The 11,006-nt window shown below is 52.6% G+C and overlaps 1 protein-coding gene across 3 annotated transcripts in view; it reads left to right on the top strand.

Annotated features, from left to right (window-relative positions):
* The first annotated feature begins 2,737 nt into the window (after positions 1-2,737).
* Rapgefl1 (Rap guanine nucleotide exchange factor like 1) overlaps positions 2,738-11,006 on the top strand; it is a 15,106-nt gene continuing 6,837 nt past the window's right edge. For 2 of the 3 annotated variants that reach the window (XM_032913192.1, XM_032913193.1), the window contains exons 1-5: positions 2,738-3,626; positions 6,261-6,339; positions 7,655-7,790; positions 8,007-8,104; positions 10,845-10,957. In XM_032913192.1, the coding sequence (XP_032769083.1) occupies positions 3,104-3,626; positions 6,261-6,339; positions 7,655-7,790; positions 8,007-8,104; positions 10,845-10,957 (949 nt within the window). In that variant the 5' untranslated portion in view covers positions 2,738-3,103. Of the gene's footprint in view, positions 3,627-6,260; positions 6,340-7,647; positions 7,791-8,006; positions 8,105-10,844; positions 10,958-11,006 lie in introns of all 3 variants that reach the window. The other variant, XM_032913194.1, reaches the window with a different exon arrangement.

The following is an 11,006-nucleotide window of genomic DNA, read 5'->3' as shown; positions in this document are numbered from 1 at the left end:
CCAGCTGTAGACAGCTGTCTTTTATTGGAGACCCTGTGTCACTGCACCACGATGCCCAGCTGTAGACAGCTGTCTTTTATTGGAGACCCTGTGTCACTGTGCACCACGATGCCCAGCTGTAGACAGCTGTCTTTTATTGGAGACCCTGTGTCACTGTGCACCACGATGCCCAGCTGTAGACAGCTGTCTTTTATTGGGGACCCTGTGTCACTGCACCACGATGCCCAGCTGTAGATAGCTGTCTTTTTTTGGAGACCCTGTGTCACTGTGCACCACGATGCCCAGCTGTAGACAGCTGTCTTTTATTGGAAAGTAAAGACGGCACTAAAATATCAAGGCCCGCCATCCGGAGGACGCTACGAGCCTTAGAACTGGTAGCGCAAGGAAAGCAAAGGTCCAGCTGGTCCATGCTGCCTTTCATTTGAGAGTCTGGAACAGACAGAGTAATTCCCAGCTTCTTGGGTGGAAGTTTACAATTCTACAAAGGCCACTCTGTGGATAACCAATGGGTATTGTGGGGCTGGAAACATTTGTTCTTTGTTCCACAAAGCTTTACCTTGGTGGTAAGGGGATGCCCACAAGTTTGGACATATTTCCTCTGTCCCCCAAGGTGATGGGTCTCCCTGATCATGTAAAAATTATCAACCAACCTTGTGGGTAGGTTACTGGCAGGAAAAAGGAATGTTGGGGTGCCTTCTCACCCCTGCCTCTTCCTCAGTCCTGTGTTAGATCCCATTGCTCTCTCTGTTACCCTGGCAACCAGCTCAGCAAGAAGAAACTCAAGCTCAGCAAAGCCCTCAGGTTCTCTCTGCCCTCCCAGCCTGCTTCTCAGTGGGCAGAGATAATGGGGGTTTAAGGGGCAGATTACTGCCTTAGGTAGCCCTGTTGGCCTCCATTTCCACAGTTAAGTAATTGGATACCACCCTACCTTTCTCTTAGTTTTTCTTATGGTAATGTAGATGCCCTATCAGTTTCCCCCCCTGTGGGTCAGTCCACAGACCTACCTGTAGGTGACTAAAAACATCAAGGATTTGCAATTCCCGAGTCATTTTACAGCTGCAGTTGATCTAGAGCAGTGATTTTCAACACTGGCTGTTTGAATCACCTGGGTAGCTTTCTAAACTAACAGAGACCTTGGGCCTGCCACAGAGGATCCCATGATTGATCTAGGGTGTGACCCTGGGCTCAGCAATTCTGAAAAGCTCCCCTGTGGTTTCAGTGTGTAGCCAGAGCAGAAGCCACTACTATTGGAGGAGACCCACAACTTAATGCTTCCTTTGCCTCAGACCCAAGGTCTTGAATATAGTGACTCCACTTCCTGTAACTGGAAGGGTTTGGAGTCCTGTTCCCCAAGCTTTTAGTTTCTAGAAGTCTCTCAGTCCCTTTTATTTCCAGCTCCCTTCGCACTCCCCAATTTTTCACCCTTTCTAACCGACAATCCCAAATCCTGCCCAGAGAGGAGGTTACCAAGGCAACCGGCTTAATCTGGTAACTGTGGCATGTGCAAAAGAGAAGCCCTCCCCTCTTCTTACTTGGTTCCTAAAAGGTTACCTGGGAAGCTCTAAGCCACTCTAGCCAGTTTCTACTTCCTACCCTAAGAGAGGCTGAGTGTCTGATTAAGGCTGTCCAGGAAGCCAATACCCAGACCTAGCTTCCTAGCAAAATCAGAGCTTTTTTTTAAATTTTTTATTTTTTTTTATTGTTTCCTCTCCAAATCCCCAGATGGGTGTGCAGAGCTTAATTTCTGTGAACACATGCTCTAGCACACATGGAACTGCGTTTGCACAGACAGCAACACAAGTGTAGTACACACCCTGTCAGTTTCACCACTCCCAGCTATTAGCATTCCTGTCCATCCATGCCTTGCCGATGCACAGTAAACAGGGGTGGGGTTTTGCCCAAGGAGCGCCAGCCCACCTGGAACCTGGTACCACTCTCTCACCGTGATGTGTTCACATGGTGAAGCCTGGATGTGTTCACACTGTGTCTCTACAGACCCATCCTCCTAGTGCAGTGTACCCTTGGGAACCAAATGCTCTGTCGTGGCCATTAGGAGTAAGGGCAGTATTTCCCCAATTCTATGGCTATATATGCTAGACTTAACTTGCTTAGTGACGACAGTTGTCAGTTTAGGGACTTAAACATCTCTTCAGTCTTGCTTCCTTTTGCTGCCACTTGGGCTAAGATGCCCTTGTGCTTTGGTCGTCTCTTGCAGTCTACTATCTCTTTTCACCCCAATTAGACCTGCCACAACCTGCTGGCCTCTGCCTGGCTCTTTCCTACCTGCCAGTACCTGCCTTACCGGGCGGCCCTGCACCACCCTCTATACCCTATCAGCAAAGGGCTATGGGTACTGCCTCCGGTGCCAATGCCAGTTTACCCAAGACGCCGTCCCTGCCCTCCTCAACCAAATAAAATTGTGGGAAAGATGCAAAGAGCTTAGCAGTCTTTAGAAGCCTCACCTGTGCACAGGTAGGCGTGCCAAGGTCAAGGATCTGCCCTGGTTATTGAAAATACTCGTAAGAGACCCGGTAATCGAGAGCTAGGAGTCCTGTGCTTTAGTAGATCTCTCCCTCGCCTTTGCCCTTCTGCGACTGTCAGCAACCAAGTCCGAATTTTCCTCGCGGTCAGCACCAGCGCCCAAGTTCAAGCCTCGCGCGGACGGGTGGGGGCGGGCCTAAGCAGGGTAGGGGCGGGGACTGGAGAAGGGGGCGCGGTCTCGATTCTGCCACCTTCCCCGGGGCCAGGAGCGCAGCCGCCGCCGCGTCCTCAGCCTTGCGCTCCGCCCGCTGCCTCTGTCGCCTCGGCCCGGCCCCGGAGCGCTGAGACGGGGACACCAGCCCCTCAGCCTGCCAACCCTTCGGCCGCAGCCAGCATGGGGGGCCGCTGAGAGCCAGCTCCTCTTCCCTCTGGCACCTCCCCCGGCCACTGGCCACTGGACTCTGGCCAGCGAGGCTCGGCCACCTCTCGCTCGCAGTCCGACGCCTGGCACGGCCCTCGGCTCTGCTCCCCCGGCTCTGAGCATCGTGTCCCCGCCTCCCCCCGCCCGCGCCTGGGACACCTGGGTCCCCCGGCGGCCCCAAGGAGAGGGGCGGGGGGGGGCATGAAGCCACTGGAGAAATTTTTGAAGAAGCAGACGTCGCAACTGGCGGGGCGAGCGGTGGCTGGAGGTCCCGGCGGGGGTCCGGGTTGCTGCGGAGGGCCTGGAGGGGGTGGGGGCTCTGGTGGGGGCGGCGGTCCGACCGGGGGACTGCGGCCACTGCAGCGGCGTCAGAGCGTGTCTCGCCTGCTGCTCCCAGCTTTCCTCCGAGAACCCCCAACGGAGCCCGGGCTGGAGCCGCCCGTTGAGGAGGAAGGGGGAGAGCCATTAGGGGTCTCTGAGGAGCCAGGCAGTGGGGGGCCCTGTTGGCTTCAGCTAGAGGAGGTTCCCGGGCCTGGGCCGATAGGATCCGGGGTGCCCCTGCGCTCTCCTTCCTCGTACTCCTCAGATGAGCTATCCCCCGGCGAACCCCTGGCTTCACCACCCTGGGCCCCCCTGGGCGCCCCCGAGCGGCCAGAGCATCTTCTGAACCGGGTTCTGGAGCGCCTGGCTGGAGGGACCACCAGGGACAGCAGCAGCGCCTCAGGTAAGCCTGCTCATCCATCCCAGAGCAAGAGAGCATGGGGTGGGGGCTGAGGGGTTGACCCGGGAGGTGGGGTGCTCTCTGTTTTTTTTATTTTTTTTTCTTGTCCTTAGTGCTGGTGTAGAGGATGAGGGGAACCCGAAGTAATGTAGGGGAAGGAACATGGTAGTGCCCACCCACCTTCCTCCCCACATTAGCGTCATTCTCAGGGAAGAAGGGAAACCGTCCCTCTCCGTCAACCACCCTCCCTCTCCCCTGGACATTTAAGCTAGTCTCCCATGAGTCCTTGATACTGCCTACCTCCTCCCATGCCCCCAAATTAGGGCTTGATACCCTGAGGTGGAAGTCTTCAAGCTGAGGTTATATCCCGCCCTCCAGAGCATAGCTGAGGCCTGAAAACCGCTGACAGGAGTCCCTGGCTGTGTAGAAGCGTCCAGAGCACAAGCTGGCTCACTTGGTGGGGCCTTGTGGCTAGCTGTCACAGGACCCGGCTGCCTTTAGGGAAAGTCCTCCTTGGGGGTGAATTCGAAGGTCCCTAAGGGAAGGTACCAGGAGACTGCAGCATCCAGAAGATTTAGGCCTCCATAGTTCCCACCCTTCCTATGTCATGCCTCAGCAGAGGACCTTTTTAGAAAATAATAACCACACCCTGAGAAGCCCGAGATGATGCCATTTCACCCCCTGTTAGGATACCAGCACCCTATTAAAGGGCTTTGGAGGAACTTAGGCCCCCACATTGTTGTTGGAACAGATGTGGAAGACATCAGGGTCTTTAGATCTAACTAGGTACAGCACTAAGCCCAGAAGGGTCTCAGGACTGAGAGCCCAAGCTTGAGACCCTAAAGACGTGGGTGCTATGTGTTACCCCTTCCTCCTCTGCAAGGAGCAGAGTGTCAACCTCTACTCCATTTTTGTCCTGAAGGTCGGGGTCCTGTCTTTTGGCTCAGGCTGCAGGTGCCCTGGGGAGCTGACACCTTTTGGATTTAATTAGAAAAATATCAGACACACACAGCTCTCTTAACCATAACTTCCCGCCTACACCACATACCCTGTGTCTCTATGACACATTCCCCAGGGAGGCTGTGCGTTGGACCGGAGCCTGCTTTGGAAGAAACAGATGCCAAACTGGAGCCCCCGTATCAGCTCTCCACTCTGCCCGTGTTCCTTGTCCTTTACTCCGGTTTTAACATTCGCTCTCTAGTGAGAGGAAGATGCGATGCGAGGAAGGATGTCAGGCCTCCTTATGTCAAGGCCCCAAACCTGGAACTGGCCATGAGGGCTGGGAGCCCTTCTGACTGACTTTCAGAACGTAGCAGGGTACCTGAGTAAAGAGAGAAAGAGAAGCCGTCCAGTATGGACAACGGGTTGTCCAGTTTTCCCTGGGTTAAGACTCCCAATTTGTCACCCATATTATCTCGCTTGATGAGGTAACCTCTCCAGAGTAACTAGTTTGGAAAACCTCCCTGTTTAAACTGCCACTCCAGTATTTTTAATATAAGCCACATTCTCAAGCCACTTGATTTCTGCCCAGGCTGTGTGGGAGGAGACAACTGCTTATTGAAGGCTCTCCACACCTAGCCAGAGCTCCTCAAAAGATCTAGGCAGCCCCTTGTGGCCACTAGGTACTAGGCTTCACCATTAGAGTCTACCCTGACACTGCTTGCCCCTGTATTGAGGAGAGAACAAAGCCTTAACACTCTAGGTTCTTCTGGCTCTGGTCAAGTGCCTTCTAGCTCTGGACCCCAGTTCCTCATCTGTGAAACAATATAGACAATCTTGTGTTGCTTCTCCACCTCTACCTTTGTGACTGGCATTGGCAGCAGGGCATGACGACCAAGGGTTGTCAGAAGCCTTGGTTTTGTCCTGGAGCAGTGCCTGGGGACCTGGCCCTAACCTGTCCTGGTGAGGACACCTGGCTCCCTCCCTGTGCCCTGCCTGTCTGTGTGTGCCAAGCAGTCCTGCCCCACCCCAAGGCTGGCGGCAAGTCAGGGCGACCTTGTACCTGGCTGACTGGCTGAGCCAGGCCCAGACTGGGGTGTGGAGAGAAAAGGGTGGTGAGAGGAGCCCCTCCCCCCTCCTTCCCATCGTTAACCCTTCCACCTCTGGGCACCCTGTGGACATAGGACTTCTATTTAAAGACTGAGATTATAGAGATGGCAGCCCGTCTCCTCTGCCAGTTTTTATGGGGATGGTCCCACCTGCCCTGTGGAAACTCAAAACTATGAGGCAGGGAGTGGTAGGAGAAGATGGACCCAAAACATCTACATCCCTCTGACTGGAATGTCTGTCTGCCAGTTCTCTGTTGAGGGTCCCTTCTGTGGACTCCCTTTTCTCCTGAGCAGATCTCAGGCACGGTATATTATCTGACCAACTTCGCCCACACCGAAGAGAAGAAGTGTGCATGGCCTTCAAAGGCACCCACCCCCCTCCCTCCAGCTGCTTTGGCAGCTGCCAGCCCCACCCCCGCAGCGGCTGCCCAGAACCTTCACACGTGTGCGCGTGCGAGTGTGCAGAGCATGACGGGGCAGGTGGCCTGGGGCTCTGGGCTTACTAGAGGCAAGAAATGAAGGCTTGGGGTTTCCAGACGGGTTCTGGAAGCCCCCTTCTGACCTCCGTGACACCCATTGATCTCCACAGATATTCTCCTTGATGACATTGTCCTCACCCATTCCCTCTTCCTGCCAACAGAGAAATTTCTACAGGAGTTACACCAGTAATATCCTTTTCTGCGGCTGTCTGAAAGGACAGACCCGGGAGGGAGCCACGCCTCCTAGTCTTACCAACTACGTCCCAGCCCAAACTCTCCCTTCGAGGACACATCCTGCCTTTTATCTTGCCAGCTGTGTGACTTTGGGCAGATCACTTCACACCCTGGAGCCTCAGTTTGCTCGTCAGTCAAATGGAGATAAATAGTTGCTCTGCTCTGGGCTGCTGTGAGAATCAGCCTTGCTACAGGCGTGGTAGTGCTCTGAGACACCTATACAGAACAGGGTGCCGGCTGGTCCGAGGTAGGGAGTTCTCAGTACTCATTGGTGTCAACCACATGAACATATGCACGGTGTTACTGTTCTAAGGGGAGGAGGGACCCTGTCCCCACTGAAGAGCTCTGCGCTAGATAGGGCAGCAATGGCATGTGCTTTTAATCCCAGCACTCTAGAGGCAGAGGCAGCTGGATCTCTGAGTCTGAGAGCAACCTGGTCTACAGAGCAAGTTCCAGGACTGCCAGGGCTACGCAGAGAAAGCCCTGTCTTGGGGGGAGGGGAGGGTCAGCTAGAGATGAGCTAATTGGTTAGGTCTCTTGGCAGCCTACAGCATTCATCTGACTCGGTTGTTTTGCTTTTAGAGACAGGTCTGACTATGGAACCCTAGGTAGCTTGGAACTTCTTATGTAGACTAGGCTATCATTGACTTGTGGTGGTCTTCCTGCCTCTGCCTCTGCCTCTGCCTCCTGAATGCTGGGATTTCAGGAATAAGCCACACCATGCCTGGATTCATTGAATTAGTACCTAATTGTTAATGTCAAATCCTTGGGTAGAATGTCACTAAGTTCTCTGAGAAAAAGTCTCACTGTGATATTTATTACATCAGGTTTGCGGGCTAGCCAGAGATTAGCTGGGTCCTGACAGAGTTATTTTCTTTTAAAGATTTATTTATTTATTATATATACAGTGTTCTGCCTGCATGTAGGGTGCCAGATCCCATGTTGTGAGCCACCATGCGGTTGCCGGATTTGAACTCAGGACCTCCGGAAGAGTAGTCAGTGCTCTTAACCACTGAGCCATCTCTCCAGGCCCCCGGCAGCATCCTTAAGTGAACCCCTCCCTTTAACAGGCAAGAGCTGAATGTGGTCAAGTTGAAGCTCTTTGTATTTGTATTCTGAGCAGACTCGTGGCTGGTGTGTGTAAGGGTCTTGGCTTCAGGGTCCTAAGAACCTTCTTTCCTCCTGGTACCCAGGTCCGGAATATTTGGGGACAATTTACCTTTCCCCATTCCCTTGGCTACCCAGAACTTTTACTTAACTTAGGCGTCAGCTTTGTTCAGTCAAAGAATGTGGAGGGTCCAGAGGGGCTCGGCCGGAAGCAAGCCTGTCTTGCGCTACTCCTCCATTTCTTGGATACCTACCAAGGACTACTGCAAGAGGAAGAAGGGGCCGGCCACATTATCAAGGTGGGCCTGGGAGGGAAGAGTGGGTGACCTGGCTATCAGCTCTGCAAGGGCTCCCCGTGAGGGGATCACATTCCTCCTCAAGCTGGGTACCTGGAAGCAAAAGACGCTCTGGGGCTGTGCTTTATGGGATGCATGGAGACCCTGCCTCAGCCCTTGTAGAGCGTGGTCTTTGGGATGAGACATTTGCCTTCATCTCATCTTTTACCCTCTCCCTAGGAACTGTATCTACTAATTATGAAGGATGAGTCCCTTTACCAAGACCTCCGAGAGGACACACTGAGGCTGCACCAGCTGGTGGAGACAGTGGAGCTAAAGTGAGGGGGAAGGGGACCCCTGAGTTCCTCTGATACAGGGGATGCCTCTTGTCTTGTGGCTTCGACATATTGTTTCTTTGCTTGCTTGCTTTCTGATTTATTTATTTTTATGCCTGTGTACCGCCTGCGTGCTTGGCTATGCCAAGGTCAGAGGAGGACGCTGGGTCCCTGGGAACTTAAGTCACAGACGGCTGTAAGCAACCACGTGGGTGCTGGGAACAGAAATGGGGTCCTCTGCAAGAGGAGGTAGTACTCTAAATCACTGAGCCATTTCTCCGACCCTTTTAACCTTTCGATATGGTTTCTGCTCCTCTCTCCTGCTGGAGAGTAGCATGAAAACCACAGGATGATGTCTTGAATCCAATCTTGTTTTAAAGGGGCGAGGGGGAAGCTGGGCAATGCCTCTTATGATGTGGCTCAAGCTAACCTCCAACTCACTGTGTAGCCCAAGATGGCTTCTACCGGCAATCCTCCTGTCTCAGGGTTCCAAGTGGGTCTGTGTCACCAGGTCCAGCTCCGTTCTTTTTAAGTTTTTGCCCCATTTCCTCTATTAATTTGGTAGTCTCCCAGCAGGTATTTAACAGCCCCTGCTTTCTGAGAAAGATCCCCAGTTTATAGCTCTGATTCCCATGGTGTAGATTTTCTCGCCCGAGATATTTGTGTCAAGCTATCAGCCTGGCATCACTCACTGTGGAGCTGGGAAGAGATCTGCAGGAGTAGTTAGTTACGTTAGTTACGTAGTATTTGCACTGCATTCATACGTAAGCATAAATACGCTAGAACTTAGGGAAGGGAACTTAGAAAAGCCACCTTTTATTTCCTTTCTCCCCCCTCTTCTTATTTACTTACTTACTTTTTAGATGGAGTCCTTGGAAGTTGCCCCAGTCTTTTTACATTTGCCTCCCAAAGTCAGGTTGTAGGTCTGTGCCGTGAGGCCTGGCACAGGTTTTGCTGTGTTTGTTTTCTGAGACAGGGTTTCTCTGTATAGCCCTGGCTGTCCTCGAACTCACAGAGAGAACTCACAGACCTGCCTCTGCCTTCCCAGTGCTGGGATTAAAGGCCTGCGCCACCACTGCCTGGTGAAACTGTCTTTTTTGACGATTTATTTGACCTTAAGTTTACGACGTGTGTGTGTGTGTGTGTGAATGAGCACACATCTAATGGCTGTCCTTAAAAATTAGTTAACATGGGGTTGAGGATTTAGCTCAGTGGTAGAGCGCTTGCCTAGCAAGGACAAGGCCCTGGGTTCGGTCCTCAGCTCCAAAAAAAAAAAAATTAGTTGACAGGGGCGACAGAGATGGCTCCATGGTTAAGAGCACTTCTTGCTCTTCCAGAGGTCCCAGGTTGGAGTCCCAACACATGGCAGCTCACCACTATCTGTAATTTCTTAGTTCCAGAGGATCTGATGGCTTCTCATCCACTCTAAGTGTTACGCTTGCGTGTGGCACACAGGGCACATGCAGGCAAAATAGCCATATGCATGAAAAATAGGAACGAATCTTGAAAATGCGTATCAGTTGATCACTGTGCGTGGTGGCACACCCCTGTGATCCCAGGTGTTTAGGAAGCTATAGTAGAATCATTGGTTCAAGGCCAGCTTGGATGACTTAATGAGATCACGTCTCAAGATTAAAAAAAAAAAAATAGTAAGGGCTTGCGATATAGCTCAGTGGTGGAATGCTTGTCCAATACGTGTGGTGTCCTAGGTTCGATCCCCACCATCACCAAAACAAACAAACAAACAAACAGTTAGCAAGAATCTCCAAAATTGACCTAGCTTCAGGGCATGAGTACGTCTAATCACCTCTTGCTCCCGGGTTCGTTACCTCCCCTAGATTGTTACCACAGCCTGTTCAGGACTTCAGCCTTGCTTCTTTCTCCCTTTTGAGACCAAAGATACCTTTCAGATTTTCCCAGTCGATTCCCTCGCCTCCCTGTTCCCAAAGCATCCGTACTCCCTAGTGTCTCCCAGCCCAGCATCAGCATCCTTCCCTTCCCGCCATCTCCTGATTTCCCCGGCTCCTCTCATGTTCCCTCTTCAAGTGCATTGGGGTTTTGCCTGCTCGTGTGTTAGATCCCTAGAGCTGGAGTTGCAGACAGTTGTGAGCCACCATGTGGGTGATGGGAATTGAACCCCGGTCCTCTGGAAGAGCGTCTGGTGCTCTTAACCGCTGAGCCATCTCTCCAGCACCCCACCCCCTTCATCTATTTTTCTGGCAACTTGGGTGCATTCCTACTGTTTCTTCCCATGATCCTTCAGGGCCGGGGTCAAATGCCATCTCTTTGATGGAGACATCTCTGATTTTTCCCCTTTCAGGAAGTTTCCTTCCTCCCCCACAAACATTACCCTCCTGCACCTTTAACGCCTCACCAACACTTCCTGGCTGGTGTTAGGAGTAGCTGCACACACGTCTGTCTCCTTCCCAGACTGTGAAGTCCCTGTCAGCAAAATTCAGGCATCTGAGGTCCTACTACCTACCATGTGCTGAGAGATGTGGTAGGATGTGAAGGATGAAGGACCATAAGAACCAATCCCACTCCTCCAGAGCTGTCAATCTGGTAGAAAAGATGATGTGAATGCAAACGGAGCCCCTCAAAGAGGTGGCATTTGGTTTGGGTCACTCGCACACTTATCCTATGCTTGGCATTGTCCTATCCCTGCTTACTGTTCCTGCCTGGTGCTGCACGTGCCTACATATGCCTGGCGGGGCGTGCTGACACCCGGCAATGTTCACGCCAGGATTCCAGAGGAGAGCCAGCCACCCAGCAAGCAGGTGAAGCCGCTCTTCCGACACTTCCGCCGCATAGATTCCTGTCTGCAGACCCGAGTGGCATTCAGGGGCTCCGATGAGAGTGAGTGTGGCCATTAGGAAGAGCGATGCTTCTGGAGGGGCTCTGGGAG

This window comes from Rattus rattus, chromosome 9 (assembly GCF_011064425.1).
Source record: "Rattus rattus isolate New Zealand chromosome 9, Rrattus_CSIRO_v1, whole genome shotgun sequence".
Lineage (NCBI taxonomy): Eukaryota > Metazoa > Chordata > Mammalia > Rodentia > Muridae > Rattus > Rattus rattus.
This window is presented reverse-complemented; position numbering and strand designations above follow the sequence as displayed.